The sequence below is a fragment of the Diceros bicornis genome, chromosome 37 (genome assembly GCF_020826845.1).
Source record: "Diceros bicornis minor isolate mBicDic1 chromosome 37, mDicBic1.mat.cur, whole genome shotgun sequence".
NCBI lineage: Eukaryota > Metazoa > Chordata > Mammalia > Perissodactyla > Rhinocerotidae > Diceros > Diceros bicornis.
Window position 1 is genome coordinate 11,473,393 of NC_080776.1, and position 21,834 is coordinate 11,495,226.

Genomic DNA, 21,834 nt, shown 5'->3' on the forward strand with positions numbered 1-21,834 from the left:
ATTTTGACATAACACACAAGGCAAGCTGGTCATGGTAGTTGACAGTCATCTGGTTAGAGTAAGATGACTGATGGATGTAAAAATCACAAGGGCAAGAACTACTAAAGGGTAGTTTTTAAAGACAGGTTTGTGATTTAATTGAATTAAGTCCTTAATTTTCAAATTTTTGAAGCAGGATTTCCAAAGACCAGTAGAAGTCCATTTTCCTGTGTGAGATGCCAGTATCTGAGACCACCTTTTCTTATTACTCCCAAGGGGATTTCAGTAGTTTTTAATCCAAAACATGTCCTCCATTTCTTCTTCTTTTTACCTACAAATCATGCTGACACGTCCATTCAATCATTCACCAACTGTCCTTTAAGCCTTTGCTTGAGGAACTCAAAATCTACAGTAGAGCTAAATGGGCATTTATATTTAAAAAGCTAAACAACACTTGGCTAAATGAAGACAGTGACTGAGACAAGAAGCTAGAATAGGGAGAAGTGCATTGTGGACTGCAGAAAGAACCATGGAAGGATTTGGGTAGGGTTGGTGAAGTATGGTCAAGATTTGCAGTGATGAACAGGAGGCAGAAAGGGGAAAGGTGGCTGAGCCGAGTGCACTGCTGCAAATATGATGGAATCTTCAGGAAATCACTAGCACACTGGTTCTGTGAGGGTGGAGAGCTCATCTAAGACATGCGAAATGCAGTAAAGATGAAACTATATTTGATCCACATACTTAAAGTATTCTTCACTTTACTAATTTGGTGGGAAAGTCAATCAATTTTACAAAGATTTTGGATAAAATTCCAAGTTTGAAATTTACTAACTGCCATCTTGAGCAAGTCACTCAAATTTTCTAGTCTCAGTTCACCCATTCATAAAACACCCTTCCTTCCAGATACAAGCATGTAAGCTATTAGAATATACAAGCCATAAGGGTAGGGCTCTACTTGTTCATTTCTATATCCCCACTATCCAAGATCATATCTGGCACGTAGTGGGTGCTCAATAAGTTTGTCAAAGAACAAAACTCAACTACATGTTAAAATAGATCTAAAAAGATCTTTGTAGACAGCAAAATGTTTTCTAAATATAAAATACCAGAAGTAAGTCATCCCTAAACAACTTTTATCTGCACCTGTTTTGGATGACCTTCTGTGGGTTTCCTTTTGCTATTTAGGTTAACTAAGATATTGACAATCAGAAGTGAAGCAAATGACATTCTAACTATAAGCGGAGTCTCTGTTTTGTAAAGGATATGTGACGCTTCTGAACTTTTTTCAAACACAGAGGCTGTAAAATGTCATTCAAATGTAAGTTAACATTAAAACTAGTTTTCACTGCACCTGTTACAGACAGCATTTTGAGGGGCTGCTCTTTTGGTTGATGGAGGTGTTGACAATCGGCTCAGTATTCTTCCTCTGGATCTGGAGGGCATATGTAAATAGTTCTCTAGACTTCCTAACCACAAAGGTGCAGTGGTGCCGAGATTCCCCCAAGTCCTAATCCTAAATCCAGAATGAGCCCTAAGCATTCTCCCTGTTTTTCAAGACCAGAGTTATCTCCAAAGATGCACTAGGGTAAACAAAGTCAGTTACTGCCCGGAGAAGCCATTAGCTACCACATATATCCCTGAAATCCCACCAGAAGGACATCCTGAAGTGTTAGGGAACTAGAGTGGAGAGCCCTGTGCAGTCAGGTTAGGGGCACCAAGATTGAACACGTGGAACAGACTCGGTCTTTCCATGCACCCACTGGAAACAAGTAAAATATCATTTTTTAGAGATGGAACAAAAACCAAAGAGGATAAAAGGTAAAATTCACCAAAGCTTGGAGGTTGAATGATCTGAGCCTTTTATGAGAAAGTCAATGTAAATTCTTCCCCCTCAAATAATTCTGTGTTCAACATTCCACATATCCTTGAGAAACTGAGAAAGCTTTCTGAATAGAATCCCCATTTCCTAGCTACCTGTGGTTCTATCTGGTTTGAGAGTAGACCGCAATGCATCCAGAAGGCACACGTGGGTTTTATCTCTGTGTGTGTTTTCGAGAAACAGAAACAGCACACATGAGGGCCTCCATCCTCACTCTAACAGTGGTATGTTTCACAATGAGGAATTACAGGGGATGCTTTGATGTCAAACAGAAGTGGCTCCTTTTAAGAAAATGGCAAATTTAACTTTCTTTGGTCTCAGCAGTTCTCCTCGCTCCCCACCGATGCATATGCTGCAATTTTCTTTTATTCACTTCCTCAATGACTCGTCATTAAACACCTACAAGTCATTTTACTGCAGCAGTTTGGTACTTATGACACCCAAATAGGATAGAAAAGAGAAAAAGGGATCTGGAGAAAAGAAAGGGAGGAAGGAGTCGCTACAAGCCTTCACTTGCGGGCTATAAAATGTTTTCTAGGGTTCAGCATCACAAGCAATGAATTAAAAACACTTTGGGGGAACCTGGCGGGGTGGGGGGCGGGGAGAAGGAGGTAAAACAGATTGACTGCATTTCACTACTGGCTCAAATTAGGGGGGCGGAGAGAGTAAAGCAAGAAATAAACAGATGCAATGAAAAGTCTCCAGCCTGTGGGCAAGGAAGAGAAAAACAGCCCTTTATGAAAGTCAAGAAACCTAAGCCGAGGATGTCAGTGGTGCACAATGCCCAGTGTTTGGAAAGAAGATGACTTCTTAACCACAGCAGTGTTACACTTCCCTCCCCAGGATCTGAATTCAAACAGATGATGTTTACTCAAGGGGTCTTTCTCCGACAGAAAAAATAAACTCACAGTTTATACATATCTCTATTTAATGCAAATCCCATATTTAAATTTAATTACTTGAAGCTTAAGGTGGTTTTGTTCTCTCTCTCTTTCTCGTTTCAATGCCACAGCTCTGATTTGCTCTTTATCAAAGGTTTGTGCATTTTAAAATGCTGTCAAGCATCAAAATTAAATGCTTCAGAGCACTAATGATATCCTTGTGATTAAGGGTTTTGCCATCGCAGAGACGCTAAGAACTCTGGTGCTAATATTAATTGCTTTCTTCTACATCCCACCAAAGGGAGGGAAGGGTTTCTCCTCTGAGCTTCGCACCACCTATGGCAGCAAACGCCACTGAGCAAATTTGTTTTTTACTATTGTCATTGTAGTATGTTACAGTTCTCAACAGCATACAGAGTGCTTTCATACACAAGATTTCGTTTGCACTACGTTCAATCAGCTGGGTTATCCCTCAACCATTTTTTAGGTAAAAATCATTAAAAGACTCAATCCCCATCCACCCTCCCTGGATACATCACCAATGTTGTAAGAAATTAGCTCTGCACTCTACAGCTTTTAGCTGCTGTACCATTAATCCACATATGCACATTTTCTCATAATCAAGAAGTGAAATTGTTTTTAAAACAAACAAATAAACAAAAGGTATAGAAAAACTTGATTTTTCCAAAATTGATATGGAATTATTTTCCTATTCAACAAAAGACATAGAGCCAGATTCTCAATTAAAGCCTTTAGAAGACTCTGAATTAAATGAAGTTCATTTATATTTAAATATGGAAATATTAATATTAATTAAGCTTATACTTAAAATGTATGAGGAACGCATTTTTTTTTTCTTTGACGTGATTTCCAAGGTCAGTACACAGCCTATTTTAAACAAATACTATAAAATAAAGCAGGGTACAGTAACACTTAATGAAGGACACAACAGACTCTTGCTTCCAGTGATTTTCCAAATCTGATGTTGGTACACTAACGATGCTTTAACTTAGCAATCCAAGAGTTACACTTCACAAAGCATTTAACTCAGACTCTTACTTTACTTATTTTTCCAAAGAAATGGGTGGCGGATTATTTTAAACAACACCTTTAGAGAGAGCTAGTCCCCACATTTTAAATAATGGAATGTGATGCTATTCTCAGCCTTCATGGTAAGTGTTTAAGGAAGGAATAGGGAAGTTGTATAAGGAAGTTGAAGGTGTCAGATTGGCCTCTGTGGCTAACAGTTCAAAGATGTGTGTTCCCTTCTCATAAATAACTGTTTCTGCGATGGAGCTGCACAGACAAGGACTACGTTTTCTAGATCCTTCTGCATGTAGGATGGTAATGTGACTGAGTTCCAGGCAATGGAATGTGGTTGAAGCGCTTACTCCTCTTCTGGATCTCTGGTGCATAAATAACTCCCCTGGGACCCTCCATCCTCTCTAACCCACCATCTGCCAGCTGGATGTTGAAGCCCCCCACCGACCCTCCCCTCATCACCACCAACTGGATGCAACTTCAGCGAGAAATAATTTTCTATTGCGTTAACCTACGAAGCGACATGTGGAGTTACAGCAGGTGGCCATTCAGGTCAAGTAGAGCCACTCAGCAAAAAAGAGGCATTTTAATCTAAGAACATTTTCCTATAATAACTAACTAAAATAAAGTGTAGTGGTACTGTGGCCAATAGAAGATTGCGCTGTGGTTTAAAGCTGCCCGGATGGTCTTTGGGCTCCCTCTTGAAAACTCCAGCTACTGGGCATGCGCCATGAGCAAATATGCACTCACTTGTGAGAGACTGGTAGGTGCAGCCCTCGGGTCAGCTATGCCAGGACCACACTGTGCAGCTTTGCAGGGACACAATCACAGCCACAGGTCTTCCAACAGTGAATGAATTCCGCAGAATTACAAAATACTGAGCTAAAAGATTCCACTGGGCTTGTTTTAATGTTAAATGGGAAAAGACAGTGGGGTTCTTAAAATGGCTTGGTTGAGTTTTCTTTTTAGAAAAGAGTTAGTTTAGTCTTCATTGCGTAGTTAGCTGACGCGGCTGAAGACTTGGGCCGTGTGAATCAGAGCTAAACAGAGAAAAATGGGCAACTGAGCAAAAAGATGCTTTTTGGCCTCCTCTGCAAGGCACTTTCACACACTTTACATCATTTAATCCTGTAACTCTCTGAAGTAGTTATAATTATCACGTTTGACTTCATATTTGGAAACTTGTGCAGCACAAAGAGATAAAATAATTTGACCAAAGCTATAAAATGAGATTTTAAACCCGTCTGCCTGACTCATAAGTCTGTGATCCTCCCTTCATTTCACATGTCTGTAAAAACACACACATTGAGCTAGCATTTATTGAGTAACTATTACGTGCCAAGTATTATTTTAAATCTCTTACATGGATTAATTCATACAATCCTCACAAAAACTCTACAAGGCAAATATTATTATTATTCCTATTTTATAGGTTAGGAAAATAAGGTACAGAGGGTTTGAATAACTTGCCCCAAGTTACAGCTTATAAGTGGTGAGTTCAAAAGTCAGGTCCTAGAGCCCACATTTTCAACCACTGATCTACAAAAAGCCTCTAGTGTCTCCCCTTCACTCACTGGTAAGAAATTAGAGACTTGAAGGGTAAATGGCTTACTCTCCCACAGCATTGGCAGTATTAGTAGCAGAGCAAATCTTAGGTCTGCCATTCGATAGGTGCAGGGCTATCCATGTATATTTTCGGTTGCCAGAAATCCAGAGGTAAATTAGATATGACCCCTGTTCATAGACAAAGCTTACAGCTTTTGCTGGTGAATCACTTCATATTAGGACTACCTAAAGAGCCTAATAGAGAATCATCCAAAACCTAAAAATTCAATTACAAAACAAAATAATAGTATTTGGAGTCAAGGGAGGGATAGGGGGCACAAGGCAATCTTCTGGAAGGTTAGCAATGTTCTATTCTTTGATCTGGTTGATGGTTACACAGGTGTTTACATTGCGATAATTCGTGGTCTACTTTTCTGTATGTGTATATATTTCAAAATAAAAATGTTAAAAAACAAATAAAACTGTTAAGTGCATTAAAGATGGAATATTAAAACTAACATTAGAGAGACCATTCACAATTTTTAATTAACCCTCTGGGTAAAGATCTAAAGGTGTTATGAAAGAGCTAAGATTTTTCAAATTAGGGCTTTTATAACTATTTAATCATTATGCTTAATATCTGAGCCTTACAGCCATCGAAACTCTCTGTAGTAAAGAAAATGCATTACTTAAATGCCTGTTTAACTTCTCAAAATAACTACTATCTTGAATTAGCATTACTACACGTATAGCCATACCATTAGTTGTAGAATTACGAGTGACAGTTCTACCTAAAACCAAGGCCCATGTCCCCCGGAATTAACTGGGAATGACTTACGGGGCACCCAAGTGTCTCTGATGCAGTTTAAGTGCGTCTTCTGTTTTGTCTGAGAACTGCTTGTTTTACTTTCTCTTTGCTTACTAAGAAATTTGTTGGCAGGTTCTGACAAGGATAGCCCAACACTTGCCAACAGAAACATGGTAGGATTCAGTGTCTATTTCCTGTTAAGTAAGAAGGCCCGTTTGAGGCAAACAGGAATGCAAGTCTTTCCACTGGAAGGCAATTTGTAAGAATTTGTCTGAGTAAGACAACTGTTTTAAGAGACGAGAACGGGGTAAAAGCTAGCAACAACAGAAAAATTAAACAATTTTTTTTTCTCTCTGAATGCCTCTAGTAAGATGCAGTTTCTGTGTGCCTCAGTATGTTGAAAATTATCTAGTATAAACTCTTAGCTGAAATTATATGTGTCTTGGTTATACAGGATGAAGAACCCTGGGTACAGTGAGCCCCTCCAGAACCCACAATGCCCCTCAAAAGTAATCTGGAATATGGAGGATGGTATAAAGGAAGGATTCTCTTCAATTGAGCAGGAATACAGCATAGAGAGCAGAAAAGGATTAGCTGCTGTGAACCAAGGCTTTGGTTCCTTTAGCTGTCAGCTCCACTGGAGAGCTTCAGGCATTCCAAATCTGGAAAATAAAAGCTGTGCTGTGAGATTCAGGTTCTTCTCTTTGTTGCTCAGACAGCTGCTAATCGTCCTGCTGTGTTAGGAACCAGTGAGACAATGCTGTAACATTTAGCTTTCTGACATCTGAAGCATCTAGATCAGTCTCCAATTAAAGATGTATTAATCACACAGACTCTAAAAGCCAGGATGATAGATGCACCCAGTAAATCTCTGCTCTTGCTTGTTACTTTCCACACTCAGGTTTCCTCATTTATAGGCAGAAATGCTTAAAAGCCTCCTCCAGAAACTGACCAATAAGCAGACTTGTTCGTTACTTTATATATCAGATGCTTGACAATTTCCTACCTCTGAAAAGCCTCTCAGAAAGAGGTAAGACATTGATCATTCTGCTAAAAGAGCCTGTCTGCTTCAATAAATAGATCCCCTGTGGCTGTTGTCATCTTGACTTTTTAAATGCGATAACTAATTCGAGAGGGTGGCTTTGCCATTTGTTATAGGGACATCCCAATCATCTATATAGTTAAAAAAAAAATGCCATTAGATAAACCTAGGAAACTTCAGGAGACAAAATATACATAATACTACTAATAATCTCCTCTAAGACAAGCCAAATCACCCTCAGGTTATGGCCCGGAGTAAAAGTGAATAAATGGTAGCTTATTCTGGATTCCAATACCTGGAACAACAGAAAAGAGTATGCGTTGGATGAAGCCCCTTGAATTCCATGCTTTAAAATTTATGTTTCTTCCTTATTTATAAGGATGTCTTGTAGGTGGTAATTAATCGTATAATATAAAATGAAAAACTTCAACACAAGAGGCTCGTGTACCCTCAGAAAAGTAGCATTAGCCATTCTGAGTTATTGGAAATCTTTTGAAATTAGATTCCTATTTTATATTGCTGAGGCTAACAGAATCCATGAGAGACAAGTACAATATTTGCAAGGTGCCAGGTTGGTGCCAGCTTGAGGCGCCGAATTCCTCGGCTTTCAGTGGAGCCTGAATACATCATGAATAACTCCTTCCCCATCAGCGTCACACTGACGGCCCACTGTCTTTCAAGCTGAAAGACTAGGAAGTCAATTAATGTCACTTATGATGTGAACACCTGTCGACTAAGACTTGGACTGAGACCAGTTCCATTACCGTAGCCACTCAATGGCTGCCAGATGGTCGGGCCTTGGACCACTTATGATGTAGTCCAGATTCAAGGAGGTGACCTAAAGACAGAAAGGTCTAGAGTCCCATTAGTCATCTCCTGAGCCATCCAATTCCCCATGATATATACAGTTGGAACAGGATACCTATTTCTCCTAATGGTCATTTAAAAAGATCACATGAGCTGCTCAAAAAAAAGTCATGGTGACCATAAATTGAGGATATAAGCTCCATAAATGGTAAGCATGCTCATCAACCACTGTCATTTCTATCTCTGAAACTACTTTTTAGTAACTCACCTTTCTTTCTCTTGTTGCATTTGGAAACACATAGGCAGAATAGAGAAAAAAACCAAAATGAAAAATATCTGACAAAGAATAAACTGGAGCATGAAATTATAGGCTACGGATTATCATCGACAGAGTGAGAAAGGCAGAGGAAACATTTCAATACAATTTTACTTGCAAATCTATGTGTTCTATGCTACTCAGAATTTTTCCAAGTCCAAATGTTGCTTGGCTTAAAGAATAATGGCTAAATGCTGAGAAGTGATGGCCATGGATGATAAAGTAGAATGTTACCAGTGGGAAAAAAAAGACAAAGAAGCCAGAAAAAGACCAATTGGGTGAAGTACTGAGCCTCTCCATGGTATTCTCAGTTTAGTTTCACTGCATGGAAGTCTTGGGAAAGTTCTGAACATAGGGTATCAAAATATTCGGAGGACAATAACCATAAACCATAGAATGTTGAGGAGCTGGTTTTTAGTACTACCTAAGGAAGCTTTCATTTTATGTGTAGCCAGATCTTTCCCACCCAGTTTCTTGCTTGCTAGGTAGACAAGCACAAAGAAGTGACTGGCTAAGTGGAGGGAAGAGATGTAGAGACCTTTGGGTTCAATTACAACCAGCACATTTTGAAAACGCGTCAACTACAAATGGTCACCACATGCTATGCTCTCAAAAAATGTGGCCACAAAATGATATTCTCGCAGCCCTCATACTTGAAACTCTATCTTTTTGGCAATTCTCTTAAAAGCTATGATAGAGGTTAGGAAAAGGAGCATAATTTATGAGAAGGGATTTTAAGCTTGGGAATTTGCAACCATACAATTAATTTTTTTATTTTTTTATTTTGGGGTATCAGCCAGAAACTAAACTGTATGTGCCAGATAGTTTAAACTCTTACAGGCATTATAAGACCGAGGCTGAAACAACCGAGCTATTAAATTTTAAAATGTTATTAAGGTCAATAGATGTCTCCAACTGGATCTGTGCTTAAGAATTTAAGATGACTTTTGTAATCATAAAGAATAACAAAGAATGTATTAGGAAATGTTTTAGGACTTGATTTCTTTTCTTTTCTTTCCTTTTTTTAACTACGAGGTTCCCAGCATCTCACTGGGGCCTCTCTTTAACAGGACTTGCTGAAGTGTGAAATTCGGTATTACTGGCTCCACCCAGGAGTCAATCTGTAAATACCGGAAGGATCTCATTAGAAAAACATCACACCTAGAAATAGTTCCACAGCATGGTCTCTAAGAAAGGCATTGGAGCAGGGCTCAGCACACCATGGGCAGTGTTATGGAAGTTATTTTGTGTGTGTTCTGAAATAGGAAGGGAGGAAGAGGTGGAGAGAAAGAGAAGAAAGCCATCGTCGAAAGAAGATGTACAGTTGAGGTTATACCTTCAAAGAGTTAACAGTGAGGGCGAGAATTCTCATCCATCATTCTCCCCAAACAGTACACTTTTATATTATATAAAGATTCCTAAAAATATTGCCAGCCTCTTAGAGCCACACCTGAATTAGTTGACTGCTGGGCATTGGTGTCTACAATGAGGGCTGTGAACACAATTTATGCTTTTTAAATCCTATGACCACTGTTCCCGGTTAGAAGAAGACACTCTTAATTTGACAGGATGCAATTCTGCAATATTTGTGCTCCTCAATTTCAGTGGAAAACAAAGCAACAAGAACCCCTATTACACACTGTAACGACAACCCTACCCTATTTTAAATGGGGAGAAACGAGATGATGTTAGCTCCAAGAATTCCTAAGCCTCCAAAAGCATCCTTCTAGAAAATTTCCTAAAATCATGCTCTCCGAGAGCCCTATAGGACCAGGATCAGATCAGTGTGTTTCAACGTAAGCAAGGGCTCCACCAGCAACTCTTAGGATCATCTGCAATTTTCAGATAAAAAAAAAGTCCTTGATTATCTTGACGAGTGGAAGGAACACATGATTAACCTTTCAGCTAGCTGCATATTCAAAATCTTTGGCCTGTTTATTATATGTGTGCCCCTGGCTTTGATAAAAGAACATGGAGGGAGCTGTGCTCTCATCCACCTTCACACTTACTATGCTCAAAACACACACTTATTATGCCAAAAAAAAAAAAATAGGGTTGATTCAGGAGGCTGATTTACAGCTTGCAGTATGCTATCTAGACAATGCCAACTCTCCAGGGAGCCATTGTGAGTCTGCTCCCTTCAGTGTCTGTTCTAATGGATGAATCTTACACAGGCTTGTTACACACAGTGAACCTGTTGGTGGTAGGTCCTCATTTAGCACCCACTGAGAAGGTGAAGCTACATGTTTAAGTCTTGTTTGTGTGCACACTTTGCCAACAAAAGGCTCCTAGATAAGAATTTTTTTAATTATCTACCCCATAGCCTTCATCAAAGAGGCTTTTTTGCCAGTGAGGACCAAGCTGCTTGAGAAATTCATGTACATAGATTATCATTCGGAAGATGCTAGGCAAAAAGGAGTGGCCATCCTCCCTCTTCTTCTCTCTCCCCTCCCCTTCCAAGAGTCATAACAAAACAGAACGAATACCTCAAATCGCTGTCATTCGACCCATAAGAGATTTTAGATGGATTATGTCTTAGAAAGTAGTCCTTGTGCTTTGTCATAACAAAAACCAAAAAATGGTTCAGGAGAGCCACAATAGAGTTCCTTTAGGGTGGGCTGACTGATTTCTCAGAATAGATGAAGAAGGGATTTAATGTAAGAGCTATGTGTCTATACGGGCAGCCATTTTGCTGACTGTGGAGCAAGATTCCCAGAGCACTCTGGGTAGCGACCTTCATGTGTGGGGTCAAATCACTAGTGACATTTCCCAATGAAAGCCACAGTGTTCACGAGGCAAGTGACCACACTGATGTCTGGCACCATCTCTCTTTTTCTGTTATGGCCGTGTTGGGGCAGCCTATGGAAGCTCTTTCCATTCTTCTGGCACGGAAGGAGGAAAAAGCAGGTGTGTGTGTATGTGTGTGCGTGCGTTGCAGGTGAAAGGTGGACACTGGGGAGGACATTAAATAAAAGAGATATTTTTAGTACTGATGGATAGAGCTAAGGCTTGCTTATCTTGATAGATTACAATGTAAAACCTAAAAAAACCCTCATAAATCTTTACCTGAAGACAACATACAGAGTGCTCTCTTGTATACCCACATGAAAACAGCACACGAACTCTGAGATTCAGAAAGGGCTCTCTCTGTATACTGGGGTGTCATGGACAGGGCTTTTAATCAGTTCCTGTAGATTTAAGGTCTCTCAATGAAGGATTAGTTCTGCAACACAGCTCTTTGGTTTTCCCAGTGTTTAAAGGAAAAAACTCTTTAAAGATACCAGTAGGTGGTTAACGGAAGATTTTATAAAGTTTCTCTGGGTCTTTCTATTGATGCTCAATTGCAAACTGGACTCTAGCGTCTCTTCTGGCTCCTCTAAGGAGACGGTAATTAATTAAGCCAGTTGGAGTGACAACTAGACAATTTAGACACCCATCTAAAACCTTTGCTAGTCCTGCACTATTCATTTCTCATCTCAGCCAGACACTTGTTTTTCAAATCTCTTGATGGCTTCTCCAGAGGTTCTAAAAGTTAGCAGTAGTGTTTGAAGTAACAAGCACAACAGTGAGCAGTGAGAACAGAATCAGAATTAGACTGTCCAGTGTTTAGCGTGAATGCTGGTGAATGGACTTCCCTTCTCACAAATGAACATGTGTGCGTATTTATGTAGGAGTGAAGGGAAGGGAATCAGGTAAAATAGTGTTCTCCATCCTGGGTGGATAAATAAAGCTTTCATTTTCTTAGAATGAAATATTCACATCTTAAAAAAAGAAAATGCCACCCAGCTTTTACTCATATGCAATAACTACCGCTAGGCTCTATATTTTATTTGTCTATGCTGCTCAGTCAACCTTGAAGCCAGATAATTTAGTAGGTTCTTTTGGAAGGCTTTTAGTTTTTTCTCCTCACCAGGACTTGTGGCACCCATCCTGAATACAAATTCATAGACTCTCGTGCCATGCACAAGAGGCTGTACCATTGTATATCTACTGGTTTATTTTATTCTTAATTATGATCATAATTAATAAGTATGCTTAATAATTATAGGGATTGCAATATTCCATAGAAATCAAATTATTTTCAGTATAAAGTTAGAATCAAGAGACTATTCTCCTTTTTTTGAAAAGAAATTATACTACATGTTTTAAAATGTATATTTCCTAAGGATTATGAACTAAACCAGGAGCTCATGGCTGGATCAGAGCTGTTAATGAGAAAACCACAGCCTGGCTTCTCTGAAGCCCATTGTGTGCTTGTTCAGGCCTATAACGACTCAGGCACAGAAAGGACTCTCCAGCCAGCCACCTCTCTAGAGGTCCTAATGATTACATACCAACAACTGAGGATGTGCAAATAACTTTTCAGCCAAATATCCCAATGGAATTGCTTTACAATTTGGTTGAAGGATTTTAAAATGTGCCTGTATGAAAATTTATAGATTCCACTAGTTTCATTATGTTTTTCCATTAAATTTCTTAGGAGTAAGAAAAAAATAACATGATTTACTCAAGATCAAAAGCAAAAAGAAAATCATCTTGGTGAGGGGACAATGGAAAAGAGCAGAGCATATAATTACTTAAAAAGAAAATTGCCACCAGCATCTAGGAACCATACAACAGTGCTAAGAGTGCATAATTTCAAGAGAACCAGAATACTGCCTTCTTAGGAAAGTCAAGCGTGGACCACATTATACATTTAAACCTAAGTGTCATGGGGAAAAGATTTGTGGTATAACAAAGCAAAGCCATGTTGGAAATCTTAATTATTTTTATGAAATCTTGTTTACAAGGTCAAAACATTTAAAAAAAGAAGATGTCTTGCCAAATATCAAAATTGTTTCCAATGTGAGATTAACCTAAGTGTTAATCTACCACATTCTTTGCTAGAACAGCTTCAAACAAATGACCCCAGCATTTCAACATCTTCTCAACCTCCTTTCTGACTAGTCCTCCTTCTTAATGTGGTTCTCCAGAGCAAGGATTGGCAAACTTTTTTTGTAAAGAGCACGATGGTTAGTATGTTTGCTGTGCAAGCCATTCACTCTGTTGAAGCTACTCAACTCTGCTGTTGTTCCCTGAAAGCAATCTTAGACAAAACATAAACAAATGAGTGGGGCCCTTTTCCAATAAAACTGCTTTAGGGACACTGAAATTTGGATTTTATATAATTTCCAAATGTCACAAAATATTACTCTTTTTTTGATTACAGTCATGCACCGCATAATGACATTTCAGTCAACGATGGACTGCATATATGACACTTGTCCCATAAGATTAGTACCATATAGCTTAGGTGTGTAGTAGGTTATACCACCTAGGTTTGTGGAAGTACACTCTATGACCTTCGCACAACAACGAAATTGCCTAATGATGCGTTTTTCTGACTGTATCTCAGTCGTTAGGCGACGCGTGACTGTATTTTCAACTCTTTAGAAATGGAGAAGCCATTCTTGGTGGGTTGTACAACACCTAGTAGAGGATCAGGATTTGGCCCATGGGCCATAGCTTGCCAACCTTGCTCTAGGGCACTAACAGAAGCCAGATATTTGTGCCTCAAAAATATCAACAGAGCTTTTGTTTTCCCCCTTCCTTTGCAAGCTTACAGAAAAGCCTCAGTCCTGGTCACATCTCATGTGAGTTTAGAATGTCATTACCATTCTGAAAATCAGTAGTGTGCTTTGTGCTTGTTAATTCCATCTTGAACCTCACTTCAGGTCCACTCTAGTGCTGTCCCTCATACCCAACTATGGGCCAGAACCACTCAGGTATGACCCTACACTTCAATGCCTTTCATATCAGGCCAAGCTGGACTTCCTGATACCTCTCCTTGATTCCTGTTCCTTTCCACTCTTAGGCATAATGACGCAAAAGTCTGCTTACCTGACAACTACATTTATTTCAATCTAGTCAGGGGCAGAATTTTACACACTGAAGCTAAACAAGTTTGCGTGGGCCCTTTCCAAAGTTCTGTTCTTCATTTGATATTTGTAATTTTGTAAAGTTTTTTTTGAAATCACACAAAAATTGTCTAAGATTCACACTCCACAAAACCTGGCACCACCATGACTAGAGCAAATTACCTAACTCAATTGCTCAAAGATGTTTTCCTTTCTCCTACCATCTCCTTGAAGCTTTCCTCTTACTATCTAGAAGACAGGTAGCAATTATACCCAGTGGGGATGAGAAGTCCCACTGTTTCCCATTATCCCACTCAAATAACATAATATGTCTAATTAAAAGATGGCAGAGAAAGAGAGAATGGAAACTTACCAGTTGAGTAATAAAAGATAGTATGCCTCTTGCACTTAGTTATTTTCTTTTATCTACTCATTATTTTGGTTTTATTAACTTTATCACTATTTGACAGACAGTTCACTGACTGTTTTTACTGTAAATAAATGTGTTAATCAATAAACCAGCATTAAATATCTACTATGTGCTGTGCAGTGGCATTACAATGAGGTGTCCCATCATTTCATTGTTGATGTGGTATTTTCTTGCAGTTTTCTTAATTGTTTACCCTAGAGAACAAGACCAGTCTAGCAAGCAGCACCAGTTCATCTGACGGCAAAGCAACAGGGATTCTTCACAAGAGGCCTCAGAGGGCCTTTTATGACTGCCTGTCCTCTGAGAAGAGTGCTCCGAGCATTATGTTCCCAGCATGCAGCAGTGGAACCAAGCAAAGACAGGTTGGTGATAGAACTCTTAGAAGATGAGCATTGCTATGAAGTCACGAGAATTGTTTTTCAAACATATCGCTAGAGTAGAATTTGTCAATCTTGGCACTACGGACAGACATTTCGCACCAGATAATTCTTTGTTGTAGGGGACTGTCCCGAGCATTATAGGATGTTTGGCAGCACCCCGGCCTCTGCCCACTAGATACAACAGCACTTCCCCTCCTCCCAGTTGCAACAACCAAAAATGTCTCCAGACAAATGTCCAAGGAGGGGCATGGGACAATTATACTAGAGGGACAGCTAGTTCACTGTTTTGCCCTTCAAAGTGAATACCTTGGCAGGGTGGGGGTTGGAGAGGTGGAGAAGAGGCAGGATTCAGAAGCATTCTGATAATTCTGCTGAAGCATTTTTGGAATTTTTTTCCCTCTCTTGGAATTGCCTTTAGAGCCAGTTTTGGAACATCCTAGGGAAATAAGCCCTACTTCTTCATGCTCATATCTCATAGCTATATTCTTGGAATCATAGAATTTTAAAATTGGAGAGGATCTTCGAGATTAACTAGGTTCAAATAATTACGTGATCCGCCGAATATGTGAACTCCTCCAAACTCAGTGTTAAAGATTATTTGTCACTAGGACACTATAGCTGTGCTAAAGAGAGATTAGCAGATGTATTTCTTTATAAAATGTATTTCTTTATAAACTCTCTAGAACAGTATCACATGCAAAATAAAAATGTTATCATTCTCCTGGGTACAATCTGGGGTTAGCAGAGAATACCACCCATAGGGGTTCGTGATGATTTAAAACAAAACAGCCTAGAGTATGGTCCAGCCTCATAGCTGGAAGACGGAGGTGGGAGGTTTGGGGGGTGCACAGTGAAAACTGGCTCAGTGATATTAAGATCTACTGCTGCCCGCCATCATTTTTACCAAAAACACAGCATTTTTACCAAAAGTGTTCACAGTTCTGTCGCTTGGCCAGGAAAACCTTGTTTCACTTCTACAGCATTTCTCTCACCTGTGACACATCCTGTATTCATGTGCCTGAGATGGTCCACTTAAGTCAAAGTGAACTGAAGGAAAGCCATCTAGTAAACAAACCACCGGGCAGTCTGCTTACTCATTTTTCATAAATATCAGAACAATCTCCTCCCAAACAAAAGACAGAATAGTCGCTAGAGGATGGAAGACGGAGGAGGGGAAATAGGAGTTTTCAAAGGAATCTCATTTTGTTCCTTTTGGATTGTAATGTAGTAAAGCAACTGCCGGAAAAAGTTCCATTTTCCTTGTCTGATGGTTTCCTATGGGGCGACTTCAGTTGGAGCTCCTCATCCACCCCCTCCTTCCACCTCTCCTTCACTGCTCTTGGCATAGTGGTGGGGGTGAAATCTCACGCAGAGAATTCGGGAGAAGTCCTGTGTCCTCGGCTCAACTCTCTCTGCTGTCTCGTACCTGCCTACCTGCACAGAGCATCCATCTGGGCAACCTTAGCAGGGCATGCATTACCCTCGTGGGGAGCCTGCAGGCAGCCAGCTGAGCTATGCTGTCTCTGGGTGACACTGTGCAAGTGTCACTAGAACCAGCCCTTCTGGCCACACATATAAAGCTCACATCCTTCCATCAGCTGATCAGCAATAAAGCTGACATCCCAATTTCCCTTTGTCTTATCTTCTGTGTCAATTAAACTCAGGAGGAGAGGAAAAGGGTGTTATTAGCCCCTTAAGACACCAAGGGTAAGATCTGGGTTAAAATGGTTTAAATAACCATGTGAGAACACCTGCCCATTAACATCACATTCCACAACTAAATAATCAAAGCCCAGTTAAACTTACACCTCCATGCCCAGAGACTCAAAGAGTCTGGTCTCACAGATGGGGAGAATGCCAAACTGAATACACACAGGAATGCTATTAATTACCTAATAATTTTATAAGAAAGCAACTTTCTCCTTTCAAGACCAGGGCTCTCCCTGGTTTCAAGTCCTGGCTCTGACATTAGCTTGGGTGAGTCATTTCACTTTCCTAGAGGTATTCAACCATGAAAGTCTCAGAGGTTTTCTAGGAGGTTTTGTTTGTTTGGTTTTTTTTTGGTGAGGAAGAGTAGCCCTGAGCTAATATCCGTGCCCATCTTCCTCTACTTTATATGTGGGACACCTGCCACAGCGTGGCTTGATAAGCGGTGCGTACGTCCATGCCCGGGATCCAAACCCACGAACCCTGGGTCACCAAAGCGGAGTGTGCAAACTTAACCACTATGCCACCAGGCCGACCCCTGTGTTTGCTTTTAAATATGTTACTGATGAAAGAAAGAACCCTGTGAAAACAAAGCAAAAAGGGAGAGCCACAAAACTTTGTGGCCTCCAGGTGGTAAAGGCTAACATTCATTCATTCTGTGTATTCCTTACAGAGGGAGACATCATGGCCTACAGAGGTCCCTTAGGGATTTAATTTAATGAAATGATAGGAATGGCTGCAATTAGGATATAATTGCGTATATGTAAATATGCTTAGGGGAGCTTTGATGCAGTTTATGGTTGTTACATTCACCCAGAATTTTGGCCTACATTATTAATTTGCACTACTATCAAGAAAAGGTTTGTTAATCAAAGATAAACTACCCCGATGATTTTGAATTAGTGAGCTCCAAATTATGGTAGGATAATGAGGCTGTGCTGTGCACACACACAACTCTGCTAAGCAAAAGCTTTCTGGCTGGCCACATAGGAGGTCTCCTTATTGAAAGATTTATTTTTAATTTGAACAGTTTCTCAGCATTACCCTTCATGAAAATTAAAAGAAGGAGATAGAATTTTGTCCCATTCAGCAAACCTCCTGGCAGGACTGCCCACCACAGCAGAGAAAAACCACACTGTGTCAGAAGAATTCCCTGTCCACGTTTCTCCTAGATCTGAAAGAATTACACCTCCATTTGTAATAAAACTTTGACCTTTCTTCCTCCATCTCGCGTAGTGTTTTTGCACATTTTCTTCCTTCGGAGGACTGTTAGCCTGTCTTCTTTGCACTTTTTTGCACTTTCTGGCTTGGTAGGGGTTGACATAATCCCTTGGCTTGAATCCTTAAGTATATAGAGAGTCATAGAAATCTCCCCACAAAATCTGTGGGAGCCAAGCCTGTCCTCAGCACGCCTCCCAGAGGCTGTTCTCTGCCAAAGAGAACAACTCCACCTTGTACAGCCGAGGCCTCAAAAGGTCTATTCCCAGTTTTAATTGAGTTAAGAACACAAAATAGTGATGTATTTGAGGATAGCTGAGAAGGTACACAGAGGCTGAACATAAGAATATTGACTGGATCATAAACTAGATTCTCCAGGGAGTACAGAGCTTGCTCTTGTTGGCTGATTTTAACTCAGAGACACCAGTGGCACTAATATGTCTCCCAAGGTCTTTGCGCAATATTTCCATTGCGTTCTTCCAAAAGAGAACTAATAAAAAGCTGGCAATCAGACAGTACTTGTGACGCTTTCAAAATCTCCTAAATCATACTAGTCTTCATAGAAAAATAAAACTGATTACCCCTAACAGGGTCCACAACTTAAAAGTGCAGAAATAAAAGACAAAAGCATAACCAGATGATCTGTTCACACCACATACTTTCTTTGTGTGTGTGTGTGAGGAAGATCAGCCCTGAGCTAATATCCATGCTAATCCTCCTCTTTTTGCTGAGGAAGACCGGCTCTGAGCTAACATCTATTGCCAATCCCCCTCCTTTTTTTCCCCCAAAGCCCCAGTAGATAGTTGTAGGTCATAGCTGCACATCCTTCTAGTTGCTGTATGTGGGACGCGGCCCCAGCATGGCCGGAGAAGCGGTGCGTCAGTGCGCGCCCGGGATCCGAACCCGGGCCGCCAGCAGCGGAGAGCGTGCACTCAACCGCTAAAGCACGGGGCTGGCCCCTCACCACATATTTTAAAAGACTGGTCACATTTGTACAACTGAAGCTACCTTCTGGTAGGATCTGCCATTCTAGCTCCAGTTCAAAAATCTTCCCCAAGTCTTAACTTTTTATTTATTCTAGAGAGTTCAGAGGAAAGTGGAAAAATAATAGCTTTAGATTGGGACACTGGACTACTTCTCATGAAGGATCAATTAGTACAGATATATTTTACTTAACTACTGAGTGCACTTACTGAAACACTCATTTAAGAGAAAACAGCAGTAAGAGGTTAGATAGGATTGTTGGCAATTTATAATCCTTTTCTGGTGAAGTTTGTTGTTCTTAAAAGCCTCACTAAAGGATAAACCACAGTCCTTTTTTCCTGCTCCCCTTTAACTCTCCAGAAATAAATAACAGGGAGCTGGCAATGTGAAATGTGGCGGAAATCCAGATGGAAAATTTGCACGAGAAAGTGTGGAAATTTTTTCAGAGGAGGAACAGAAATGATTGGGGCAGGAGCTGGAGGCTAGAAATCTAGATTCTGATTCGCACTTTAAAATATTTGATATTCAAGATTTTGTGACGATTCTGCAATGAACTCCCCAGAAACACTTGATGAACAGAACATGTTTTCTAGTCATTCAAATTAGAAGAGGAAAGGGACGCATGAAATGGGGTAAATTAACTCTCCTCCCCCATATGGCAATTGTGGATTCAATTATGAAAGTGGCTGCAAAGGTAGTGTGTGTTTTAGGGAAAATTTTGTCAGCCGCAAAGATAAACCTGCTCATGTAAACCATTCATTCTTCACAAATTTACGTGATGATTCTAGTATAGATCTGTGTCAATTATTTTTAAAATTTTAAAATACAAAATAAGATCAAAACTATAGCTGCTAATGCTCTTGTTGGAAAGTACAGTAAATACCCATATAGCACTCTGTGTTGGTAAAAATCAATTTTATAATCCTAAATGATCTGTAAATGGTCTAATGTCAAACCACAGACTTTATGATTAACATGGCCAATATAAATCCCTTGCAAGAGAAGTCCAGCATGGAGTGACTCAGCTTAGTAGACCATTATCTTGTTTCAACCAGACACTGTCTTAGTCTTCATTTTTATCTCCACCACCTAGCATAGGGCATACTATGCAGTTGATGCCCAAAAAAATGTTTGCTGAATGAATAAACGTCCTTCTAAATAATTTTTGTATTATAACGCAGCTCACAGGTTAATTAGATCCATATGATTCTACTTCAGTTGTGGAACTTTAATATCATTCGTGGATATCAACATAAGCCCTTTCTCGATATACATTTAGATCATACAATTAATGGATCCAATTCCTACCTGCTTGGTTGGTCGTCACGGTGACAGACACTGATTGGTCCGGGCTAGGGTTATACTTGGACACTCCATTCACCGCCCAGATTTCAAATGTGTAATTGGTGTGAGCCAGAAGGTCAGTGATGGAGACTTTGGTGGTCTTCAGGCCATTCTGCTGTGGAGTGTAGTGGACTCCACTTCCGCAGGGTCGGCATTTGCTGGAGTCGCCAGCTCCACATTTCTTGCATACCACATTGTAGGATATGTCCTGGCGGCCACCTGTGTTCTGAGGACTGCTCCACTCCAAGTTCACCGAAGTCTCATTGACATTTGAAATCAGGTTGAGGGGAGCAGACGGTGGGCCTAGAGAAAGAAAAAAACATAACATCACACCAAGAACTAAAACCATCCTTTTGCAGCTATAGGAAGTAAGGTGGGCCCATTTGGCAAAGAAAGCAAAAAGCAAATCAAGCCAACAAAAAGATCTTTTAAAAGAACAATATGATAGAAGGCTGTACTTGTGAGTGTCATTCTCATTCCTAGGCTAAAAAAATGGAGCATCACTCTGAGATGTGAAACAACTCTAGATCAAATGGGCTCCAAGCCCAGGCTCTCTCTCTGAAGTGGCAGGAGAATATCATAACTTACCTAGTCTTAATCTTATCATCTGAAAAATGGGTATACGAATGTGATTCTAGTTCCCAGGGCTGTTGTGGGACTCTGGTAAATTAATGGTTATATACCACTTTTGAAGATAAATGATGATTCCTAAGTGCAGTGTGTCATCAATATGGAATAAAATTAACTGAATTGTATAGATACGCCTCTTCAGTTCAACATGGCAGTTGAGGGTTACACTGTTTATGGCTAATTAGTAGGAACTGGTTTAACCGGTTTGCAAACATGTCGAAAGCACAGTTGTTGAGAGATTTTAACCCAAGGCAGGATTGTACAAAGGCTTCCAGAATCCCAGGCCCCATATCCTGCCCTTCAACTGATCGGGGCTGCACCAGGTCCTTTTAAGCATACTCATGCCCACTGACATTAAAGAGTTTCTGAAACATGAAGGGTGGCGGTGGCTGTTTTGAAACAGAACAACTGATCACAAACAACATAGTGGTTGGTTTAAAAATAATAATAACAAATAAGACTATAGAACCATAATGAACACTTTTGCTTCTTTCTGTAGATTCCTCTTTATATGCCAAGAAGTTGTGAAACAAACTTCCTTCGAGGAGAAGAATCAAGGTGGGAGAAGAGAGAGAGAATTTTCCCAGTCTGAGCTGGTTCCAAAGGTTTAAAAGATGCCTGTCACATTCTAATGAAAAATATTTACTCAATGCAACAGTTGGAAGGCTCTTTCTTTTCCTTCCTCTTTCCCATTTTAGTCTTCCAAGAAAAGAGTCAAAGATTTTAATGAAAATTTGAGGTTTCTTGCTCACTGTATCTATTCTACTTCCAATTTATTTGTAATGACAGCTTTGAGGGAAATTTGTTCATGTTCTTCAGGAAAAGGAAGTTAACTAGAGGCTTGCTCCAACTTGGGAGAAGCTTTATCTAGTCAATCATAATGGAATGTACTGTTCCAAAGTAGCCACTGAGAGAGAATTAGAAGAGATAACCTAAGAATGTGTAG

At 40.0% G+C, this 21,834-nt stretch overlaps 1 protein-coding gene across 2 annotated transcripts in view; it reads right to left on the reverse strand.

The window, feature by feature from the left end:
- The window catches only part of EPHA4 (EPH receptor A4), a 140,444-nt gene that overhangs the window by 38,100 nt on the left and 80,510 nt on the right, over window positions 1-21,834 (reverse strand). For both annotated transcript variants that reach the window (XM_058533088.1, XM_058533089.1), the window contains exon 5: window positions 20,223-20,561. In XM_058533088.1, the coding sequence (XP_058389071.1) occupies window positions 20,223-20,561 (339 nt within the window). The remainder of the gene's footprint in view (window positions 1-20,222; window positions 20,562-21,834) is intronic.